We start from the raw sequence: 25981 nt of genomic DNA on the forward strand, positions 1-25981 counted from the left end.
TCATAAGCTAGATCAAATCATATTTCCATCGAACATAACTGGATAACGTGCAACCACACTTTGTCTTCATGGGAGGTCGTAACTCATTATATCAATATGCCTGATATTGTAATCATCTCTATGGGTAAGATAAGTCGAGTGTGCTATCTCGGTTGGGTAGCTAGAGTCTAACTTGTGAGGGCATGGATACTTGGCTTATTGACATCAAAGTATAAATTCTGACGAGGATAAGTGGAGTTACAGAGCTGGCAGGATCCAGTATATCTCTCGCAATGCATTGCCCGAGACTATTAGTGGTGTAATGAAAGTGACATATTGGCAGAAAATATATTTTGGAGTAACTATGGTCCACCCATAATTGGTAATGTGCTAAGAAAAGGGGAAAAGGGATTGCTCCACAGTGTGTCTAAAGTATGCAGTCTTTGTAGAGTGTAAACCTATTCAAATAACCATGTCATTTGTTATGGAAAAAGTATGGTCTATGTCATACTATTTGGCTGGTGTCGACTCAGGATGCACAAAACTCTCTAATAATACAGCTGGCAGTTAAACTTGGAAATATTATGTTTGTCATGTTTTCATCATGAAATAGGATATTGTGTGAAGTTATGAACTTGAGATGCTAGCCAGGAAGTGGCTATGAGAGAGTTGGTTTCCAAAGACCGTGAAAACCGGTAGATGAACTTGAACTATTCATGAGACTGAATAGAAAATGATATGTATTTATATGCTTTATCTTTGGCATCGCATAGTTAATCTAGTAATCTATCTTTCTAGATATATTTTTCTATGCCATGATATCTAGACTTTCTTGGATATTTGTTGCATTATTATAAGATTTTCGTAGGTTTTGATTGCTTCTCTAGGGATATGTGTTCATTAGTTATGTTGTGTGTACATTCAAAGTACTCACCTAAATTTTTCATGTCACCAGATCCAACAGAGGATTTGTCTTCCACTAGCATGAAGTAGAAGTATTTGTGTGCCAGGTGAGTAATCCATGCTTAGCCATGTGGTGCGGAGCTCCTAGTCCATGCTGCCCCTAGTAACTATTTTCCCATTGCCCCTACCTCTTCATAGGACACTTTCCCAATGCTATCATGGACTGTTACTCCTTGTTACATGTCTCTCCCCTTCCCTCTCTAATAATATGCGCACAGCCCCGGCCCGACCTTGTTGACCCTTGCCTCCAGCAAGTCATTTGGTTAGATGCATTACTCCACCACCTCCATCCAGGCCCCTCCACTAGTCATCTCCAGAAGCAAACGCTTGGCCCTCTCTCTCAATAGGTCTACTTCGGTGGCCATAGGTCGATGTCAGGGTACACAACAACTAGTTCTCCACCACATGCACCAGTTGAAGATATCACAATAGTGTGCGTGTTTACAACATGGTGCCACATAAACCGGACAACTAAAAATGGTTCACAAAGCCATTCGTGGCTTTCACAAAGCCATTCATGGCTTTGTTAGTATCGTAATTTTTTTTATTAAGTTTGGAAGTCAAAGGAGATAATAATTTTACGTATATGTGTAATTACATTATATATATTGGGTTCTTTGGGTGGTCATAAAAAATTACGTTATGTAACATTACGAACCTAAAAATATAGTATAAAATAATGTAAATGCAATTTTTGTGGTCTTAAGACATAAGTTTTGGTTTTCTTATGCCAAATATTGCATAGTGAATCAATGTGAATTTCACTATTTCTATAAGAAACATACATTCTTAGCGAAATGGCGTAAGGAAACCTCGGGTGCAAAACAACTTATTCTGTACCCTAGCTGATGAATAGCATTACTATATACTGTCTCTTCTACAAGCAAGTTCTGAACCTTCATCAGGGAGATACAGAACTGCCATGTCAACAAACAAATTGTATATAGTTTTGGTGGTTTTATCGATTTAATAATTAAATTGATGTAGGAATGATGTGTGTTCTATACTATCGGAAAGCTATGTATTAGGAAAAAAGTTCATATAGAACATTGTTTGAAATTTGTTAGCCTAAGAGTGTTTAAAAATGGAACGGTACCTATCGGGTGGCATATAGAGCATTTTTTGCGAAAAATTTCAAATTATTTGTTGGAACAATGCGAATGGTATACCGTAGGAAAGATATTGACAAGGCCAACTTTTTTGTGTAAAACAATCTTCCTAATTCCCTACCGTTTAAGTTAGTTTAGAAATACGAAAATGCGAACCATGTTTTTTTGCCTAAACTAAAAATTGACAAGTGAAGTGCATTCAATAGGCAACCAAATGCAATGTCAAAAGAGAGAACTGCACGTAGTTTTTTGGTACAATTTTGGTGACACTTTACGAACTATAAATCGGGCGAGGCATTTGATGTACCATTGGAAAGCTATGGTTTGGGTGAACTTTATTGTGTGGGACACTTTTCGACTTCATTACAGTTTTAAAGTATTTTCAAAAATAGCGCGACACCCATCGAGTAGCATAGAGCATTCTTTCGTCGGCCGGAGTGAGTCAAATGATAGTTCACCGTAAATTTATTATCAAAGAGAAACTTTTCACATAGCACTCTTCTTAATTCTTTATGGTGTAAGAGCAACTTTGGACAAAGTTAAATCGAGTTGCATTTTCCAAAAAAATTGCTAGACCCAATAAGCAGAACAACATCCGATGACCTGTTATGGGCGCCAATGTAGTTCACTATTTTTGAAACACATGGTATCACATAAGGTGAGAGCTATTTAGATGGGGTTGAACTCAAAAAAATCAAAGTGCAAATAGAGGTGCAAAGGTGAGAGCCAATGATCTTTTTTGTCAAAGAATCATTAATCAGATAGAGGTGCAAAGGCAATAACGGTAAATTACAAGTATTGTTTTTCAAGTGAACTACATCAGCAAAAACAAAGTGAACTTCTTAATTACCTTTTTTTGTAGTTCTCTACCACACAGTTTTAGAAGCACATGAACAAGAGTGTGCAATGCACAAATGTTGTGTACTTCTTGATTCTACCTCTGGGTTTTCCTTAAAAAATATGTAGCATACCACGAGGCCCATTACAAATGAACTACATCATTTTTTCATAATTTACAAATGAAGTCCCTAACATTTGCAAAATAACCCTGAAGGAAAAAAGTTAACGGGTCCATTTTCTTCACACAGTTTACCGCAAACAATAGATTCAGTGATGATAATGGTGTGATAATCAGTGAACGGTTGGACTGCGTCACGTGGGAACAGAGGATTGCACACAACTATGCTGAACCGAACCCAAATATGTACCGCACCGCACTGAACATTTTTCCCCAAAAATCAATGAACATCGAGGAACAGACAAAGATTTAGTAGACAGTATGGTCGACAACATGCATTGTGAAGAGGCCATCGAGTTGCCCACCAAGCTACATGCGGGTGGCATTGACGACTGCACTACATAGAGTAGGAAGAAAGGTAGTTGCCTTGGTCTTGGGGGATACATCAGCTTGGTGTCGCTACTCTTTTTTTGGGGTGGGTACCTACAGTTGCGGGAGTCCGGTCTCCGCCTATGTAGGAGTAGCGTGGCCGTTATGTATGCCCAGGGGCTCCGTGAGATAGAGAGAGCGTCATGTACTTGTGATGGCGACTGATCTTGATGAAAGAGGGGGCTAAAGGAAGGACGACAATGGACCCTGACCCCATAGCGGGGGGATCAAATCGAGGATGGGGAAGGCCTATCCAGGTCGGAGGGGAGCACTCCAGATTTGGCCACTGTAGGGGTGTGTCTCACAAGGTTGGCAGCATGTGTTGTGCGTGTGTCTATGGAGGCATTAGATAGAGTGCCCCTCGGTTTCTCGATTGAAAGACGAGGGAGAGGGGTGGCGCAAATGGAGAGTTGTCACCTCATTCCTTGCTACTGGCAGCACCTTGCGCCATGCTCGATCCACTGGGTGGACGATGAGCTCAAGTAGAGGGATGCCTCGATGGCGTGGGTTAGGTATGCTATTATGTCACGACACCTTAGGACATTGTTCAAGATGCTTGCTCCGGGGGTATGGGAAGCTGACATGAGGTGTTGAAACATGAAAGACCGGGAGGAGGCAACGTGGGCGTGGAGGTGTAGTAGTTTCGAAGAAAGATGGTGGTGAGGAGGGACCCGTGCGCTGGCTCAAGAAAATGTCAAGGAATGCGGTCAGGGGATTTGCATGGTGTGGGGATTGGGGCAAGTCATGCGTTTCGGGGTGGGGTGCAGTTGTGGGGTAAAGAAGCAAGTGGATGGGTGGGGGAAGGGTATGTTTTCAAAGTTTGCTAGAATTCAGTTTAGTTTGGGGTGAATATGCGGCTCTGTTCATATACAGAATACAAGATTTGACGTGTAGCATAAGGTCATAAAGGTGCTTGATGGATGGGTCTATTCCGCTAACAACTTTAAGACCTTATTCTACTAACAAACCACGTTATTTTACTAAGACGACGAAGTAGAAAAACACAAAAATTAAATAGAAATAAAAAACGCACCCCTGACCTGCGACCCACCACTCACCCGTGAGCTCCACACCATCACCAACCTCCTTCCCCATGCGGCTTCGGTGCCCCCATACCACCACCACCAGCCCCAGCCCTGCTGTCCACCACCACGAGCTCGGCAGCTGGCGACCAGAAGACAGCCGCGACCACCATAGCGCCCCACACCATCACCTCCTCTCACTCTTGGACGGCGCACCTCGCTCCGCCACCCCATGATGTCACGCTGGCACTCCCCCACCCAAGCTCAACGGCCGCCCTACCTCCTCTTACTCACAGCCAACGTGCCTCCCCTCCCCAACCGCATCATATAGTCACTCCCCCACCCCACCTCAAATGCTACCTCATGGCGTACGCTCTCCCTGGACAGCCAGATCTCGGCCGCCCGGGGACTCAGACCCTGCACCTATCGAATCTAGCCCCCGCATGCCCGTGGGCACTCGAGACTATGGAAACAGGGCCACCGAGTATGGCTCATGTCGCATCCAAGTACCCCTTCCATGGATGCCATGTTGGCGGTGGTTTTGCAACCAGACACGATGGTTGTTCCCTGCTCCTCTGCCACCCTTCCTTGCCTTCCCAATGGCGTGCATGTGCGGACGCCCCATTCGGCGACTCCGCAACTACTCATCCAAATCTGTCAGAATTCTGCCTCTCCCACCTCTGCACGCCTACCACCCAGACTCCGACATGTGTGCTGCAGCGACGTAGTAGGCGAGTTGCCTCCTCCCCGACATGGTCAGGCTCCATGGTCGGGGCCCCTATCTTTGTGCAAGTTCGCCGGCCGCCACTTGACTCTATTGGCCTCCTCTACTGGCAAAGCTCACGGGCATGGCTGACGTGCAGTTCAGCACGCGCTCCAATGCATTTCAATTCTTCAACCACCTGTCTCTTGTGGGTCACTTTTGAGCACAGAGAAGGAGGATGGGAACAACCACTTTAGTTGGAGCAGCAGGGGATTCTCAATGGTGCTTCTGCCTTTGGATATCACAATCGTGAAGTTCGGTTGCGCCCCTATTGCAGTTTCTTATTACTTTTCTTATAGACAGGTGCTTCACTGTAGTGATGGAGTCAAATCTAGGGGATCTTGAGTAGGGGGTCCCGTGATGTTAGCCTTGGTGCGGTGGTAACTGAGACACAACTTTTACCTAGGTTCAGGCTCTCTCGAAGAGATATTACCCAACGCCCCTCTTTGATTGTATTGATCGAGGGGGGGTATAGAGTACATGTTGATCTACCACGAGATCATGTGTGTATGAGAGTTGTCGTCTATGGTCTAATCCCTCGTCTTATATAGACAATGGGGAGCCTAGCTTTTACCTAGGTCGGTTACATCTAGGGATAAGCATTCTGAAGATGACCTCTAATTCTTGGAGTTTGTGAAGTCTTCGAGATATATCCACCTTGGCGGTCCTTGGCCCTTCAAGTGTGGCCCACCGGTTAATTATCTCAGCGTGTCCTCGGCCCAACCCATAGGGCCAGAAGCTAATGTGGCAAGCACCACGTAGTCTAGGACACCATAAGTAGCCCCTGAACCAATCTAAAAGTAATGGATTTTCCTAGGTCCTTCCGAGCTGTAACTTGTCATCGGTCTTGCAAGCTGCTTCAACTAGTATTCACCTTTTACCAACGAGTTTGTGAACCACGGGAATTCGAGGTTCCCCTTAACATGCTCATGTTTGCTTTTTATAGAAAGATTATTATCACATGAGAGGAGAACCTCGAACCCGTGGTCCCTTTCCCGTGTAGGGCTTTCTTAACGATGCAACTTGCACACACTCCATGTAAGGGTGATGATTCAGTCCTACTCTGGCAGCCTTAACTGACCATAATTTCACCATGCACTCGAGAGTTGTGTAGTCACTTCATATGTCATCATATTGTGCTAGCACGGCTTGAGGACTCTACTACAGGTACATATAATTAATGAATAAAGAGATGGTGCTTCCGATTTGTAGTGGCCTCATCAACAGACCCATTGATTCGTGCGTGCTCTTGACACACGTCGTATGGGGAACTCATGAAATTACTACTAAGCTGTGCACTCAATCTACATTTTCACATGCCCGTAAAAGGCTAAAGGCGAGATGAATCAAGCTTTATCGTCCTATTCCCGCTCTTGCCTTTGTCATCCTTGAGCTCCATCGCCTAGAAAATATCTTCATCTCCTGCCCTTCACCTTTTAGAGATGGCCATGGAGGGTTCCCGCATGGTGATGAAGCCCTCAAAGGGCAGCCAAAGGGCCACAGCGGGGGAGCGAGAAGGCGGCCGTAGAAAGCCAGAAGGCCGTGAGTACCAGGGGCCATGGCGCCCTCCATTGTCACCAAAGATGACATCGTTGCATGCTGGGACGCGCGTACGTCCCGTTGTCCGAGGTCGCCCAAACCCGACATGTCACTCTTTCGTAAGGTCCCCGAGCCCCCACTGGTGAGAGCGTCATCTTCATCTCCCTTATCCTCCAAGGTTTGTGATTTCCTATCCATCCTTTCCTAGGAGGAACTCTTTATTTTTATGGTCTTCGGTTCCACCATCTTGTCCCCAACTCCATCCTCCATATCACATGTTTGTCGCTTTCTGTGAGTCAATCCTCTACATCGAGCCCATTTTAGACTATGGCTCAAGCTTTTCTGCATCAAGATGCACATGAGCGACAACAAACCCATGGAGTGCATGGTAACAATGATCATTAAGATCCCTAGCACCAAGTAGTTGCTGGAAAAGTTCATCGAAACGGTGAAGAATTGCCAGGGCGAATGTTTTATATGATCGACATGCCACTAGGGAACTGAGAAAGGATCACCTCCGCCTTCTTGGTCTCCCCACTAGAGAGGATCTTTGCTTGGAACCCCAGGAACTAACAAGGCTCATGGAGAGGGTGGATTATTTCATCCAGAAGGTGTCACTTCAAACGACGTCATGCATGTCGTACTCCATGGTGGCATCCTATCCCTCCATGCCGAGCCCACCTTATGTACAAGTCCATCAAGGAGAATGACGAGACCTGGAACATCTGGGGTATCTACACAGGGAAAACTATCGTAGGGATGCATGCCCTCCATTTCACCACCAAGGACCAACCCTTTAGGGTCGAGGGGGCTGATGTCGGCTACTGGGTAAAACATCGTCACAACAAGATCTGGCGCCCTATCCATCCTCTTCATGAGGTGATTTTAATTTGTGATGCCAGGCCACTTAATTTTCTCTCTTCTAATTCGTTAATAGGAGTGGTTGATGTCAATTCACCAGCCCCATAGCCTGAACACTCCGCGACACTTGTCAATGTCAAGCGGACAAAGACCACTAAGGGGTTGGCCTAGGAAACACTGCATCCAAGACACCCATTTGAAGCAACCAGAGCTCTGACACTAATCCAACACCGGGGACCAACAATAGGAAACCAATGGCATGTCACCGCCGCTTGGAGTCAGAAGGATGAATCAAGTAGTCCTTTCGAACATCGAGGAGCCCTCCTCCGCCTCTCAGGGTGTCAAGTGCTGAAGGGCTTCCAATAACCAGGTGCTAGGCTTGTCCTTGGCGCTAGACAACTAGGATCCCTCTCCTCCCTATGATCCCTCCAAGGAGTCATGGTCCTCTAGCCTAAAAAAATGAGTTGGACCCCAACCCGACACGTGAGCTTTTTAAAACCCATGTTCTTTGCCTTTATCCTTCAAGCAGGAATTGTCTCAGCATTTACTGCATCCTTTAACATGCGGCAACCCTCTATTGAGGAGGAGGTTACATCGCTTCTTCTGATGTTTCCTCCACATGCAAGTGCAGAGGTCGCTCCTGTCACCCAAGTGGTAGGAACCGCTCCCTCCCTCATCCATACCATGGCGTGAGATGGTGAGACCACCCCTACCTCCGATGACTAATCTCGAAGAAGGGACCGACAACATCATTACTAAGGTTGACACCTTGGTGGTGAGGGATGAGGATTTGAACCAAGGGGGACATCCTTCCTTTGTCCATGAAGAGAGCTTGTATGTCAGCCCGACGTCTTCAATTCATGTGAATCTGGAACCCCGCGAGCAGCTAGTGCCTTCCCCACTGACTACGGCCGATGGTGGTGCACCAAGGTCACCCGCGCGGGTGATGAGGACATCAATACCATTGGTACACCCACAGCCCCTGCTGCTATACATACTGGACCAATTACTAGAGCTTGCGCACGCCAATTGAATTACCAGGTACTTTCGTTTCTTGGTAACGAATCTAATGTTCATGAGAATATAACGCTGCCCAAATTGGATACATTTGTTTTGCTTACAAATGAAGGGCCTAGGACAAGAGGGATGATCAATTGAGGAAGATCAAGCATGGAGATGATGGCATGTGCAAGGGAAACAAGACTGGAGTTTCAAGTGATGATTCAAGGACTTTGAAGCCACCATAACGACTGTATGAAGGCTTGGACGAAATATACAAGATGCCACTTCCTAAATTTCATCCAGAGGCTATTATAGGTGCTGCGTCGCCTTATTCTTGGGCCAGGCCCATGTAATTTTGAAATACTATAGTATAGGCTATTTTTAGAGTCCGTATGTGTGGGGAAAGAAGAGATAGGGTTGGTTTCGGACCCCTTCCCCAAGGGCCACGAAATCCCCCCCCCCTCTTCCTCCATATATACAGCCATTAGGGCGTCGTTGATTTTGGGTTTTGTTTAGATTAAAGTTCGCCATAGCTGCAACTTTGCGTACTTCGTTTGTGTTCAACGACCAGACAAAGGCGTCTCAGAACCCCATCTTGCTGAATAAAGCTTTCCTCTTATATTTGCAATATCCAGATTGCAATCTTAGTTTCTTGCTTGTTCTTCGTTTGCCTGCAAGAAACAGACCCTCGTGGTTAGGTTGATCATTCTCCGGCGTGGTCAATAACCTCTCGGAGTTGGTTTAGCGATTGCTAAGGCGCGACGTCCTCGCACGTTCGTAGTTGGATCGTCAAAGTCGACTTCCTCCAAAATGATAGCCACCATCTCATCGAAAGATGGGATACCTGTGCCTCTATCAGCGAGCCTTACTAATATCCGAGGATGAGATGGCTTGGCACTGTCAAGACATTGAGGAAGCTCTCACGATCCATGTTCTCCTCCCTGAGCAGCACGCTAGCCTCACAACAGCCTTGGGCCAGTTTTGGTCTTCTAAGGTTGGGGTAATGGATATGTTCTTCTACCTTGCCAAAGGAATTTAGGTATGTAATCTTTTCCTGTCCTTTTTCACTTTAATCCCGAGCATGTAAATGTTCCTAGTATCCCTCAAGGTATTCATTGGTAAAGTAACAAATGACACCATAACAAAGGACATCGTAAAAACAGGAATAAGAAAAAGCGTAGTTGGATACTACACTGTTTACAAAGTATATACTAATTTAGCAGAGGATGAATGACTTAATACCTCTTGGGCTCTTTGAGAGAAACACACAGTAGCCCTCTAGCCTTAAAGTTGGTTCGGGTCGTCGACTCATCAAAACTCCATGCCAAAAAGTGTAAGATTGCACGAATATGTAGTAGCCCCCGAGACTCATGTCTGTTCTTAAAGGAACTGACATGAGGGATGCTCCTTCAGCTGTTCGGCCTCCTACTCGGCTTGAGGTACCTTCTCTTTCACCTCATACATATCTGCTTACACCCAATTTCATATTGTTTCATGCAGGTGCGGATCAGCGCATGGATGATTTGAAGGCCGAGGTAGACAAGGCTCATGCGGAGACCGAGCAGCTAAGTGGGAAGGCCCAAGAGAACGGCGACCTACTCCACATGGAGTAGGAGATCCGTGAGGCTACCCAGGCAAGATTGGCACCATCGAGGGGGACCTTGCTTAGCGTGTCACTGAAAGTGACGGACTAATGGCTGCCAAGGAAGCGGACACTGCTATAATTAAGTGGCTCGACCAGGATAATCAGCAAGCAGCCTTTCAAGCTCCTCGGCCAGGGAGGAGCTTCGGTAGCCGCTGATACGTCAATTTTTGCATCATAATTAAATATTGTTCTTTTTCTTATTTGAATGATATATTTTACAATATGATGCAATTCTAATGTCTTTTCTTTGTTAAAATGCAAGATACATCAAAGGAGCGAGATTACCGGCAGCAGTAGTTCTGACATGAAAAAGTAACAACTGAGATAGAAATTCTGCGGAGGTCAAAAAACCTGGATTTTTGGAGAATTATTTTCTAATGTATAAAGAATTATGGAACAAAAAATGCCAGAGGGCCCCCACCAGCCATCCACATGGGCAGGTGGCGTGACAACACCCCAGGTCACACCACTTGGCCATTTGGGGCCCTGGTGACTCCCCTCCCGACGTCCTTTGGCCAAAAATTCCTATTTTCCCTTGAAAAATTAAGATAAGAGTTTTGGGACTTTCCGCCGCCGTCTTGATGCGAAACCAGAGTAACAACACTTTTGCTATCCGGCGGTGCAATTCTGTCGGGGATAATTCACTCCGGGAGGGGGAAATCGAAGCATTCGTCATTACCAACACTCCCATCAATTTAGGAATCATCATCTTCATCAAAACCTTGACCAACAGCATCTCATCTATAAACCCTAATTTCTATCTTGTGTTCAATCTTTGTATCAAACCTCAGATTGGTACTTAGGGGTGCTAGTAGTGTTGATTACACCTTGTAGTTGATGTTAAATGGTTTATTTGGTGGAAGATTATTATGTTCATATTGTCAATCATATATTCATACCCACTAATCATGTTTAATAAGATGATTTGCGAGTAGTTCTATTTATTCTTGAGGACATAGGAGAAGTCTTGTTATTAGTAGTCATGTGAAGTTGATCACTGCTCAATGTTTTGATATTATGTTGTGTTGTTCTTCCTCTAGAGGTGTTATGTAAATGTCGACTACATGACACTTCACCATCTTTGGGCCTAGGGGAAGGCATCATGGAATAGTTTGAAGATGATGGGTTGAGGGAGTGATAGAAGCCTAAACCCAAGTTTACAAATTGTTCTTGACGGACTATTTTGGATCCACATGTTTAATATTGTGGTTAAATTTATCTTAATTACTTCTCTTGTAATTTCAGATGCTTGCATGGAGGGTATAATCAGATGTTGTTTGTTCAAGTAAGAACTATACCTTAGCTTCATTCCAGCCACAAAACACTTATCAAGGCAATGAATGTGAAGTTGATGAATCATGGTGAAAGTAACTTGATGATATTCCCACGTGTCCTCAAGAGTGTTTTAACCACTATAAGAAGTATCACCGGCTTGTCCATAGAACAATAAAGGATTGGGCCACTTGTTGCACCTTGCTACTTTTGTTTCTTTTTACTTGTTACCAATTATCTTGCTACCAAACTATCTATCAAAACTATCTTACAACATTTGCAGAGAATACGCTGCCGAAAACCGCTTATTGATTCCTTCTTCTCCTTGTTGGTTTCGACACTCTTACTTATCGAAACGACTACGATCAATCCCCTATACTTGTGGCTTATCAGGCCTTGGAAATAGTGTCTAGGAAGACATATCTTTTGTAGTGTATCTCCGGACATCGAGCATTCACCGAGATGATGCACGCTAGCCAGTTGCCTTTCCTGATCTCCCATGCAGTGCTGAAGAGGCTTCCCGCTTCAATAGTGGGAGGCATGAAGAGGTTGACCAGCAATGACAGCTGGTTTGGCTTCAATTTCTGGAATCTACACACAACGTGCTGCTCGGGTAAAAGATGTAGCAGCTCGAGGAGCTGCAGAAGATGGCACGACCTGCCATGGAGGATATCTTCTGAGCCCTTTGGTAGGGAGCCCATGGCAACAAGCTACTTCGGTCTAGTACACTACCTTCAAGAGGGGCGTAAGCACAATCCGGAGGTGGACACAGTTGACATGCCTCGAGGGATCTCGGCAGGCATGGCTAATAGTGCAAGCCGTTATTCGAAGTAGGAGCTCGATCCACTTGTCCTTTTGACAACAATGGAAAGGAAGTCTGGGCCGATGTCTTCTTCGAGAAGGTGATGCCAACTGCCCAAACATCCTAGAGGATTGCAAACTCAAGGCCATCCTAGATAACCTATGAAGGACACTATTTTTCCTTAGTATGCTCAGCCACATTTCTATAAAGATTATGAACTTCAACAAGCTACTTGTTTAATATTGCTTATTTGTGTAGGCGAATTTAAATTTGCCCATTCTGTGTCTTACTTTATTTTGGCTTAATCTTATCATTTTAATGCGCAGTTGGCCCGTCTTCAGCTTCTCCCTCTAAGTTCATTTATTAGAAACATAAGGCAACCGACCTATAGGGCTTAAACATATGCTTGTTAGACAACATGTATGTAATGGAAAGTAAATAGACCCTGGTTCAATCCATGTCTTTCGAACCGTCGATCTTGGATTTAGCTATTTCAACTTTTTCTAAGAAAAGCCCGTGCTTTACAAAAACAAACCTTATGGTTGTAAATTTACTACTTCTCCCACATGAGGTACTTTACCGGTTCAACAAGAAGTAGCAATCATAGACGTGCTCCCGGTACGCCCTTAGCGAAACAAGCGAAAACATAAGGGGTAAATATAGGAACTAGGCAACCCAGCTATATACCCAAGACACAACTCAAAATCGATGCACATAATGGCAAAGGTCCGAGGAAGTCATCAATGGCTCCACAGAGCACCTTGATGTGTTGGAGATTGGGTTGTCTTTTGCAGCCCCCGCGAACCTGGTGTGGCTCCCAATGGCGTCCGATAAAGTAATCAACCCGAGTGTAGTGAAGTAAAGGCATTGATCAAAATTGAATGAGACCAAGAGTGTATCTGTAGCCCAAACTTTGGGTCTCTCTTTATTCAATATCAAAATAAGGGCGAGCCTAATGATCGATCTAAGCGTTAAATAAAGATACATGCTACACGTATTACAAGTTGTCGCAGCGGAGGTTGTGTTTGCAATGGCGTTCTGTCAATCTCTGTGACCCACTTTTTCTGAGCCCTTTTCCAGGAAAGGGCGACAATGTCTGATTTTCCTCAGCGTAGGGTTGCCCTTTATTGCTCACCTAAACTGAGGAGTGCACCATGTGTCAAGTTTAACGGTCGCTGTTGCGCTTAGTGTACTGCCCGAAACTGCGCCGATATGATACAGGTCATGGGAAACCAAGCTTCGAGCCAACCCCTGATTTCACACCTCGTCTGGCGAATCTTCACCTCGGTATTGTTCCACTTCTTGATGCATAGATTTTAAGGATATGGTCTTGTATCGTCATGCTTCACCAGCCTCTAGGGATTTTTTAATGGAAAATGTGATGCCAAGGAACGTGATCCTCGGGAGTGCACTGGGGGAGGTAGAGCGTGTATCCCTATTTAGGATCTTTTTCAGCAGGCTCCGAGGTGGCATTCATCTGGTCCTCGGGTGGTGTCTGATGTATTCCGGAGTCATGATCAGATGCACCGTGAGTTGACCATTGACATTTAGTGGGATCTGGGCTACCTAATCTAGCCTTTGCCCTTGATGCCTCTTTGTTGCTTGCACCTCGGGTGCGAAAGCCGCGATCTGTTCTTCAGTTCTGAGTGATCACTCTATGTTGTCGTTTACCATGATGACACCTTTGGGTCCAGACATAGGCTTTAGATAAGTGTAGTGTGGGATGGCATGTAAGAGGGAGAAGGTAGATCTATTGAGGTGTGCAGGATACCCACTGCTAATGGGAACAATACCAAAAATCAAGTCTACGAGGCGGAAGTTGCCGGGTGTGCCGAACACTACATCCAGGGTTACCCTGCCAGAGCATTGTGATTATATTCCTAGTATTATACCCTTGAACTCGGTAGTACTAGGTTGGATCTGTGATGGGTTGATATGCATCTTCTTAATGGTGTCAACATATATAGGTTGAGGCTACTACCTCCATCCCTAAGGACTCGAGTCAGATGAAAGCCGTCAACACTCGGATCGAGGAGCATGACTACTGTTCCTCCATGGCATACACTACTCAGGTGGTCACATTGATCAAATGTTATCAGTAATTCTGACCACAGGTTATACTTGGGCTCTGCTGGCTCTACATCATACACATCATGGATCACATGGTTCCTCTCCTTTCTGGTGACGTGCGTAGCATAGATCATGTTAGCATCTTCGCCTCTGTAGGGAAATGCTTTTGCCCCATATTGCTCGATCGGGGCTAATCTCTATCCCTGTTGTGGTTGTTGCCGTGGGGTTGGCTCTTACCCTAGTTCTTGATCGTAACCTTCTTGGCTTGCTTAATAGACCAGCAATTCTAGTTATTGTGGGTGGCCAGCATCTCGGGTTTTCTGTGGACGACGCATGGTTGATCTGAGATCTTACCTAAGTGTGAGACACCCCATCCTTGGAAATATTTCCTTTTGCCATCATTTCGGTGATGCTTACTGAATTTGGCGTTAACTTCACCGTCCTTGGCATTACTATCGCTTCTGTTGCGACGCTTGTTCCTACAGTTACAACGAGGTTTGCCATTCCTGTCACGTACCACAGATGTGTTAGGAGCGTCATTTTGATGTTGTTTTACAGCAAGCCAGTTGTCCCCGCCAGTACAAAATTAAGTCATTAGCTGGGTGATGTCTGCCATGGTCCTTGGTTTGACAGGCCCAAGTTCTCTAGCTAGCCATTAATTGCTGATATTATGGCAGAAGGATGCGATGGCCTCTACATCGGGACAGTCCACGATGTGGTTCATCTTTGTTAAGAATCAATTCCGGAACTTTCACACTGAATAACTAGGCTTTTGTACGATATTGGCCAAGTCATTGGCATCAGGCGGCTTCACATAGGTGGTCTGAAATTTGGACAGAAACTCGTATTCGAGGTCATCCAAATCGTCATTTGAGTCTAGTAAGATATTGTTCAGCTTTAATGGCAAGTATTTTAGAGGATGGGCATTGTCTCCACCGGCGATGTGGATGGCGAGGACGAAATCCACACTCCATACCAAGGGATTTGTGGTAACGTTATGGTGATCATTTTTTACGAGTTCAAATTCGTCCGAGAACAGATGCTCCATGACCTCACCCATGAAACATTGGGGGCGAGCAGCTCCTCGGCCACGTGTGCAGTGGCATGACACACATATGACATGGATATAATTTGGTTTTTAGTGTAATCACGTACATCACCATGTTTGGCCAGCCAGGCTAGGTATCATGTGTGTCCAGCAGCTGGGAGTTGCCTGGATTGGTAAATAGATAGAGGTGGGTTCTCGGGCCTTACTGGCCTTTTGTCCCTCCAATCCGGCATGTAATCATCTCTTTGAGGGTTCTGATCTCCTCTGTGCCCTATAGCCTCGGGAGCGCGCTATTCAGTGCCGACTTGATATTCGGTGAAATCTCGGGTCGATTTTTAGTAGCCACTTGGGATCAGCAGCCGACTTGTGCCTTGATATGATGCCATGATCCGCTGCTGCGTCCATCTAATCCATCAGGTTCCTGCATGGGTATAAAGGCTGATTATTGGCTTCTTTCCGTGCTAGCCTAGTTTTAAGCACGCCTTTGGCTTGGAAGAGATTGTTTCACCGATTCGTAAGGTGGTCCTCTAGGTCTCAAAGATGTCAATATTTCTTCTTTATTCTCTTGGTTGTACTCACTTGTCTTATGTGCAATGCATCATAGTTCGTATTGCCTAGAGAATCTTTGAGTATGCCTTTACCCTTAGAGCCGAGGCTTCTTTCGAGGTCGTCATTGGGATTGTAATCCTCCTCCTCTTCGGGATTGTAGTCTCTGTCATCGTCGTCGCCTCCTTGCCCCATATTACTGTTGCATCTTGTATTTCGATGTCATCCATGATATATGAGCTTGTGCACTTCCTTAGCAAATTTTTTGTGATCTTTCTTGATGGCATATTCATACATTATGATCATATTGTCTACCATCAATTGCATGATCACATACTCACATTGAGCACCAATTGCCATATTCATGCTATTGATAAACCGTCTCACTATGACATCATTTTGCACCATGGTTGCATTGATCACATTCACAATATATTTGTGTGCACAATGAATGCTTTTGCTCCCATGAACGCTTTGCATATAATTCTATATCATCTTGTTAAGCTTCATGCGCTTTGCCATGAACAATCTGGCCGCACGGACTCATTCTTACATGATAGACACCTTGTGTGCGCTAACCATTGTATTTCCAAGTGTCGTTTGTGTTTGCTCTTTTTGCATGTGTACCACTCCGGAGACACCTTGGAGTACTTGGATTGCGCCATGTCTTCCACTTCGTCGAACTACAAGTCCATCCACGACAACCGTTTCCATGGTGATGAGGTTTTTGATCCGAGGTCGGATCTTTCCCAAGGGAGGGGAGATGATGCAGAGCATCCGACGATCATCCCCATGTACACTATGACTACTCCCCAAGCCCCAAGTGGACATACGACGAGACCTCAAGCATACGCCATTGGACCTAAGGTTAACTCGCTCCTTTCCGAATCTTCCCTTTCCGCATGTAAGACATGGATGCTACCTCAAGCGCGGACCTTCTGCATACTCAGGTACACCCGAGGAGACCATGGAGAACCCAAGGACCAAGGCCAAGCATGCGCGGAAGCAAATACGGAAGAAGGAAGAAGGGCCAGCAGCTACAGCGGCCGGACATCCGGCCAAGGCCCGGACATCCGGCCTCCACCTACTCAGAGAGCTCTGGAAGCGCCCCGACAGCCCGGACATCCGGCCCCTTCGCCCGGATATCCGGCCCTGCCTATCCAGAGAGCATCTGTTTGGGCCGAACTCAGCCCGGACATCCGGCCAAGGCCCGGACATCGGGCGCCTGTCTGCGTACAGTGAACGGGCCAAGGGCCCATGTATCCTCTCCCACTTACCCCTTCGTGGCTAAGGCCTATATATACTCCTCCACCTCCTCCTAGCTAGGGTTAGCATTGTGATAGCTCATATGTGAGATAGAGCCTCGCTCATCCATATGGATCTACGCCTTGAGAGAGACCGCGGCCCCTCTTCGGAGAAGATCCACGTTGGATTCAAGACCCCCTCTTGGGTGGCCCCATCAAGACCTCCTCACAGAGAAGAACTGGTTACCTTTGTATCGTCCTTTGTTGATCGTGAATTTTGTATATCCTCTCGTGTTTCGAGGATCTAGCACATGTGTGATTGTTCTTGTTGGTTTGAGTATTCTCTCGTGTTTTCTCTTGTGTTTCCCCTCGTGTTCTTCGTGTTCTTAGTTGGGATCCGCTCCTTTTGTGAAAGATCGGCCATCTAGGGTTCCACCCTTAATCAACTCCACTAGCCTTTGTCGTGTTGACCAATGGAGAATTCTCTAAGGACTCTCCCACGCCGTCATCCATGTGGGTTTCCTCGTCGGAGGCGCTTGCAAGGATGTTGGCTAAATCTTCAACATTTGAGATTACATGGGTGGTGGGTGGGTTGAAAATTCTAAACTCCCCTGGTTTCTCCCCATATCTGATTGTAAATCTAGTTTTCAGTGTCCAAGATCGCAAGCTGCTGAATCCAATCTAATATCTCGTTCAGAAGTGTCTTTTTTTCATCCATGGCCCGATCAAGCACTATGACAACAGGGAGCTTCACCGAGGTCCGATCTGACATGGACCTAGGTTCTTCACCGGGAACTAGGCTAGATGCCTAGGCATTAGGGGTAGTTGTCGGATCCTTATTCAAGATATGGATTGCATCACCCTCCGGCACCTGGACTGACTCCGAGTTTTGGGCCGGCGTCTCATTATGCTTCTTGATCTGGTCTGACATCCAGTTGGAGAAAGCAAGCTCACCGCGATAGTCCACGACATACTCTAGGTTGCCGAATCTAATGATCTGACCCACAGCAAAGTTCTCGCCTAGCCAAGGTGGCCGGCCGGATCTGTGAAGAGGGTGACGCTACCGAAGACAAAGATCTTCCTTGGCAGAAAGTCATACTGCTGCTGACTTGACCGTTGATCTGGAGCTGCGTTGTCCAACTGCTTTGACTACTCAGAGGGACTAGCATGGGCCACCAATGATGGAGTCAGATCCAGCAGATCTCGTGCAGGGTGTCTAGAGTGGGTAGCCTTTGTGCGATGGTAACAAAGACACATATTTTACCCATGTTCGGTCTCTCTCAAAGAAATATTACCCTACGTTCTTTTTTTGATTGTATGGATTGAGGGGGTATAGGTACAGGTTGATCTACCATGAGATTGCATGTGTATGAAACTTATTATCTACGGTCTGACCCCTCGGCTTATATGGATACCGGGGTACATAGGGTCCACATAGGTAAGTAGCATCGAAGGATAAATGTGTCGAAGACGACCTCTAAGTCTTGGAGTATGTGCCAAGTCATCGGGAGATATCCACCTTAGCGCTCCTGGGCCCTTCGAGTGTGTCCCACCGGTTAATTATCACACGGGTCCTCACCCCGACACAAATGGCTGGGAGCTGACGTGGCAAGCACCCCCTAATCCAGGACACATTCATGCAATTGGGCTCAGTCGACTATGCAGTTCGGCTGGTTTGTGTATGCTCGTTTGTGTGTGTCTTGTGTGTACTGCTTGTGTTAAAGAATATATGTGTAAATTTGCAAGCACATGTTTTCTAAAAAAATATGTTACCCCAAAAGTAGTTTATTGTAAAATCCTCTATAGTTCATTTGGTAAACTGATAAAAATAAAAACATCATGAGAAGTTCACTTCTTTTAAAACGTAGTTTGCCTTGTCTATGCCACGATTGTATACACAAAAAACTAATTTTATAAATAATACTTTTAGTTCACTCGCCTCATTCTCTCGCTCCAGACTCACCAAAAAATGTTGAGAAAAGACAAAACTTGTCGTGTAGTTCACTTCAATTCGTCGCGTACTGCTATTTTCCCAGTCGAGAACTGCAATCTACTACCACAAGTGGAAAAAAATTTGTAGCTCACTGTTCATTTAAAGAAAGTTCTCTGTCGGTTTAATTAACTGCATTCAGCCAGATACTATTAGTGGCCATAGTTTAGTTATTCGTTAGATGTCATTTACTGTTGATTTTGGGGTTTGTCAAAGAAATGACGTCCTCATTTCACTATTTTTAAAATTTCATCTAACCCATAATGAACTAGAAAGAGTGTTCAGCATGAAAAACTTGTGTCTTGTCGATATCTTCTCAACGGTGTGTCGTTTGCATCATTTCTACCAACCAGTCAAAAATTTCATGTAAATACGTCCACTGCACTCAATGGGCGCTGCATCATATTCAAAATTCATTTAAAACCCCATGAGAACTAAAACAGTGTCTGACATGAAAAGGTTCCACCTATTCTATAACTTTCCAATGGCGTATCGCATGCCTCGTTTCGATGAATGATTAAAAACTCATAACAAAAATAGCACAAAAAATTGCATCATGTTATAGCTTATAGATTGACTATTCATCACCCAGGGTGCATAATAATTTATTCTTCACCCGAGGTAATCTTACGACCATTTCATAAATAAATTACATTTTGAATACAAATATTTAAATTAATATCAATTCATCACGTAAAATTTGGCATAAGAAAATAAATATATAGATCATAAGACCAGAAAAAGTGCATTTATGTATATTTTTACATTATGTTTTTATATTTGTAATTTTATGTAACATAAAATATTTTTTATGTTGATTATATATTTTCTTGACGTCTCTTTTTACGTCGAAATAATACAAAATTTATGGAACGTAAAATTACAGTGAATTGATGTTAAAATAGAGGGGGGGGGGGTGAAAAACTATTGCTCACCCAGGGTGACGAATAGTCAATCCCTATACTGGGGGCAGTTGATGGGCTGGGTTGGGCTTCGTGGTGTTTTTTTGTAAATATCCTCTAGAAAGGCTTTGCACTTGTAGAGTGTTAATATCCATCATTTGGCCAATGTAGATGGTTTTCTAAGAAGGTGTCTAGGATGTTGATTTTGTTAAAGACCGACTATGATACTTACATTGTTAACCTTATTATCTAATATTGTGCTTTACATGTGTATGCTATTTCAAAATTTTGTATAGAGAAATAAGGGAATATTCATTTATAATTTCTGAAGATGTTTTGCCTTAAAAGCTGAAACATCCTTTGGAGTAAAACTATAATTACTAAAATAAATAATATGTGTTATGAAAACTATATAATAATATTTTGGGGAATAGAATTATTAATGCATCTATGATACTATTATTTATATGGTTGTCATTAACAATTCTATCTATAATATGAAACATGAAGTTGGACAAGACCTAATATGTTTACTAAAGAAGGATCTGGAAAATCACTCGCATCGTTAATGTTCTGAGGTCCGATGATTGTGCTAGTCATGGTTTTGTCCCTACTGTTGGCGTGCAAATTTGGGCATGGACATGGAAGTGACTCGATGGTGATGGAGGCACACCAGTGCTCTTCACTAGTGGAGCTCCAATAAGAGGATGGTTCAGGCTATCCGAAGATGAGGTGATGCAGTGCTGGCCATCTCTAGTTATTTCGATTTTTTCATGACCTTTCTTCAACACCGTTCCTTTCCCAATAGCAGGGATTGAAGGGTGTGGTGGTAGTGAATAGATGTGGGGTGGCGAGGTCCTCCATGTACTTTCAATGTTTTCCACTGACATGGGTGGGACTTTGTTTCTATCAGAACTCCGGCTAGCAAGAAGGCTCCAACCAGCAGTGAGGTTGTTGTAAAAATTGTTTTGATAAGAAGTCTGCACCCATGATCTTTCCTCTTTACTAGATCAACAAATATCAACGTGTTTGTGTTATGCCCTTGGTGAAGGCGTTGGCCTGAAAATCCGCTTTGGAATGACATCCCAAGTTTGACATTTGGTTGGACCTATCAAAATGTCAGCCTCATTTCTTCTTGAAGAATTAGCGTGCTTTTCATTGAGCCTGATGTTCTTTCTTCGGTGACTTGTCACTAGCAATAGACTATGGTAGATATCAGAGAAGACGATTGTTGTGAGCTAGTTATAGAAGTTAGCTTCGGGTTGTTTTCCTTTTTCTTTCTATTTGAAGATTTGTTCGGCATCGGTGCTTGGCTTTGACTAGCTTTGTTCAATCGTTAATATTTCGTTGTGACATTAATCAATATAGAGGCTAGGGGTTATCCTCATTTTTGATAAAATGAATCTTAATTAATATTTAATCATGGAGATAGTATGAACATATAACATATTGTGACGTAAATATTTGTAAACATACTTCTTACCTCTTCTTATACATTTCTAGTCCAAACAAGGGAAAGCTTGAAAATCCACAACCTTTTCCTGAAGCGTATAACCAAGTGAACGAAGTCCAAGAAAAGCTACCGACGAAAAGTTTAAATATCGTCGCAACTTGCATTCTGGATAAACTATAAAGTTAGTTTCAACAATCCAGAAATAGCAACTAAATTGCAGCAAGCAAAGAAACTACATGACATACTTTGCTACGATAGCTCCCTGAGGGGTGTGAAAACTGTTAATAAGGTGAGCTTGAGCTGTTCCTGTCGGGAAGAGTAATCTGTAGTCAAGAATCATCACCTATAACAGAACAACACCAATTATATATGAGTTATAGTTCTTAGAAAAGAGAAGTTTCTTTCGGTAAAGGGCATGTTCTTTCAAATAATATATGGAGGTGATACAAGGTACTGGGCAAGTGCATGGCCTTTGCATAACAGGATGCACACAACTAACACGTCCAATAAAACCAAAAATAATAAAATGTTTTACAACAATAATAAACATTCTAGCCTAAGATGGGGTAGAAAAAGAAGTAAATATAGTCTTTTCATATTTATGGTACTTAGAAAGAAAAATCACACCCTCTAAATTAGGAAACACTTAATATAGTAACTTGTATTTTCTAAGATTCTTTAAAAATTAGATCGAGCTATATTCTTCTGCTTAAACAATTTTGACCAATTGATATGCAAAATCTTATTTAGGAGTAACAGGATGCAATGGTCATACACATATCCAATAAGGATTTACAGAGAAGCAACCACACAAAATTAAGCCACACCACAACATAGTAGAAGTTAAGAGGCGTTAAGAAACGCCTTCAAAAGTGTAAGACCATATACAACCACAATGTACAATTCTAACCTGCAGGGCACTCATTTGCTCCCGTCTCCGTCTCGTTGTGACTGCCTCCTTCCCTCTCCTCTCCTCTGGAAGAGTCGTCGCTTGAGGTGGAGATGAGAGGGGATCTTAGAGAGTATGGGTAAGGTATATAGGGCCTTCTTGCCAGTTGTCAACCTTGTGTTGGTTTGTGCCATTATGCCACTATTTCGTGCAATGTTGCTGGGAAGAGCCCCTAATGTCGATATGGAGGAACACGACGGGAATCCTAGGCACCATTGTCGATGTATTTAGAGAAGCAATGGAGCCTATGATGCCTGGCCGACTGCCTCCGACAATCTATCGCTTCTTCAGTCTAAAGAGCGCCCAAAATCATTCTCTCGGCCACGATGCTGTTTGGGGGTCAGTGTTGCCTCAAGGTAGTGTCTATGGTGATCTTTTATAGGGGCCTCAAGGGATAAAGTGGTCTTGTCCCCAGCCCCACTTAGAGTGAAGCCACCAGGAACCAGCTTTGGACCTGATCATGTTTTTATTTTTGTCTAGGGTATTCTTTATAAAACTCTAGGGCATGTTTGTTATTTTTTTTCTTGTAGGGTCTTGTGTGTAATGCCACCCTTAAAAATAATAAAGCATGTTGGGCCTTCGTGCCCCTCCGTGTGGCAAAGAAAATTCTACATGTGTGCGGCGACAAGGCAAGGTTTGTCTATTATTAGAACGAAACACTAATAAAGAATAGACGACCAAGTTTTTGACCATAAAATATAAAAGAGTGAGGAAGATTCATCCTTGGCTGTCATGAAGAGAATAAAATCGGCTCGTCCTATCAAAGTGAATGGCTTTTAATACATGTAACACTAGAACAAATCATGTGCGTTGCGCAGGGAATTGGTTGCAACATGCTTTGATAATATTTGATCATTTGGAGAATGCATATTTAGACGAATTTCTCACAATAAAGGAGTATTCAGATGAATATTATGTGAACTAAAACTAAAAATACATAAATTTATTGTATTTAATTATTGAGGTGAACATTTTTCATGTATGTTTGTATGTTGAGGTGGGCTTTTCCTTCCATGTCTCGAAGATGAGGTGGCATGCGTGCATGTTAAGAGTTATATGTTATGGGGAGATATTTATATAGATATAGATGATTACATCAAGTCACTAGACAGACTATGGACTAACTAGTACTGATATTTTGAAATAGGCATTTTGGCTCATGGGCTCAGATGAGCCCGGGCATGTCCAGTAATTCATTAAAAATAGCGAAAGAATAAACAAAACTAAATATTTTTGTTGTCAAAGATGCCTGAGTGTGTGATTTTCATGCAAAATTTGGTGAAGTTTGGACATTTGTCTAGCTCTTACAAACAATTGATCCCATAAGAAAGTTTGAAATTTTGCACTGTTTGGTGCTTATTTTGTATTTTTTCCCACGAGCTCCTCGAATATCCAAACCTCACAGTATTTGGCACAGACATCACACACTGAATCATCGTGCACCACAAAAAAAATAGATTTTTGAATTTTTTGCTATTTTAAAGGAATTTACTGTTCACCGAGTGCAGATGAACCCAGGCTCACAGGTGGATATTTTAATATTTGTGCCTTCTAGCTAGTTCTTTCTCATTCTTGATAGTGCTCGCCCATTAGTTATTATTGATTGTTGTAGCCTCAACTGTGGAAGCACTACGTCTTCTCATCTAGAAACATGACCACAAGCATGTACATATGAGTTGTTCCAAGAATTGATGTTGTTCAATATTCTCAAGAAAAAGATGGCGTTGTTTAATAGTGCACACATCTATACCTACTTATAAAGACAAGAGAGCTTCTACTCGTTCGTCACATGTTTTACCAAAAACAAACCTACCTTTTCAGCAATTAACTCACAGTCCACACTTAAGTTACAGTAAAAATGAATCTTTTTGCATTTGTTATGGGAAACCCCTTACCTTTTCTGGAAATTAACACGCGGTCCATCTTTCAGTCACACAAAAGCATTTCTTTTGCATTTTTGCAAGAAAAACCTAATATTTTCTTTACTCAACCTACACTCCATCAAGGATAAATGTTTTTTAAGTAACCATAAATTTTAAAACCCAATTCCAATCTTAGCATGTTACATATCGAATTTGATTAGAAAAATGTTTAGAATATGAATATAATGTTATTTTTCCTGTTGACTATTTTTAAAATGCTATTTAGGGTGCAACCTTAATCACTAGAAAATGATTCACCTTTCTTTTGTATGGACTTTGAACCGGATTACAAACGAACATGTCACATGCATTGATGTGTGCTGCCCAGCGAGAAGTGAGGGAAAAGAGAGAGACACACATGCATGGGTTGGTCATTAGTGCGAGCGACGTGCTATAATTAATCCGTTATAATCGTTCGGTAGCAATGACAGAAGACGAGCATACATGGGCAGCCTTTGGGCACTATTGTGGCATGTTGTACTTGCACATGTTCTCTCTTTATGCATGTCCCATGATCTAAGATCCGACGTACATACCTTTTCTCAGCGATATCCAAGCGCATACTTACCAACGGACTACACAATTACTTTTGGTAGTGAATGCACAGACAATTTTTATGGGAAGCACATACACTTATAAAATTCATGAACATTAGAAGTACATGAAAATTTATTTTAAAAATATCTGAACAGTTCTTGTGATAGTCATGAGCGTTAATATTGGAACCAGTATGTAGGCTCTTAATTTGTGTTCCATCCACTCCGTGTGGCAGTGACACATCTAGGCTTTCTTAAATAGACTTAATTCATAGACGTGGCCTCCTTAGTGTCCAGCGGCACCGTTCAGATGTTGCCTGAGTGTGGCAACAGGTGCAGGCATCAATATGATGATTCAGAATCAAAATTCAATCAAAATGAAAATAGTTTCTTTGATAAAAAATATTTTCTCTCTCATTGCAATGCACGGGCATGTCTGGTAGTAGAATTCTACGTGGGTAGTATTGTCGATGTTGCACATGTACTGCTACAGTTAGTAACCCTTTTCATATGATCGTTAGTGACTCACAAAAGCCACGCATCAAACCATTCATTAATCTCTAGACCGCGCTATTCGGACACTTTGGGACCTCCAACGTCGTCCATCAAATGTCTACGGACCAGTCCACACATCAAATTCATACAGACTTCAAGACAAGCCCGGAGAATTTTGCAGGAGTCCGGACAGCTGCCCCGTTAGACATCGAAAACCCCGCCCCGCACCAAAGCAAGGTGAAGCGCATTGTTCGATATTTTCGAACTATTTTTGCGTGAAAACCTGCCCTTTCCCCACTGTCTCCGCTCTGATCATCGCCACCACCCACCCTAGTTCCCGCCCAATTCGCAGTCCATTGCCGCAATGGAGCTGGAGGAGGTAGTGACGAAGATGTTTGTAGGTCCGCCAGGCCCAGAGGCGGAGGCCCATCGGTGTTGGCCACTAGAAAGGCTAACATTGTTACATGCAACACCCACCACTA

The 25981-nt window shown here is 43.6% G+C and overlaps 1 protein-coding gene across 1 annotated transcript in view; it reads right to left on the reverse strand.

Moving 5' to 3' along the window:
* LOC109781349 (probable metal-nicotianamine transporter YSL3) overlaps positions 1 to 25981 on the reverse strand; it is a 101733-nt gene that overhangs the window by 40025 nt on the left and 35727 nt on the right. The window contains exons 3-4 of the mRNA XM_073505654.1: positions 21843 to 21940; positions 21628 to 21762 (exon numbers count right to left, since the gene is read on the reverse strand). Coding sequence (XP_073361755.1) covers positions 21628 to 21762; positions 21843 to 21940 — 233 coding nt within the window. The remainder of the gene's footprint in view (positions 1 to 21627; positions 21763 to 21842; positions 21941 to 25981) is intronic.

Source organism: Aegilops tauschii, chromosome 1 (assembly GCF_002575655.3).
Source record: "Aegilops tauschii subsp. strangulata cultivar AL8/78 chromosome 1, Aet v6.0, whole genome shotgun sequence".
Classification (NCBI taxonomy): Eukaryota; Viridiplantae; Streptophyta; class Magnoliopsida; order Poales; family Poaceae; genus Aegilops; species Aegilops tauschii.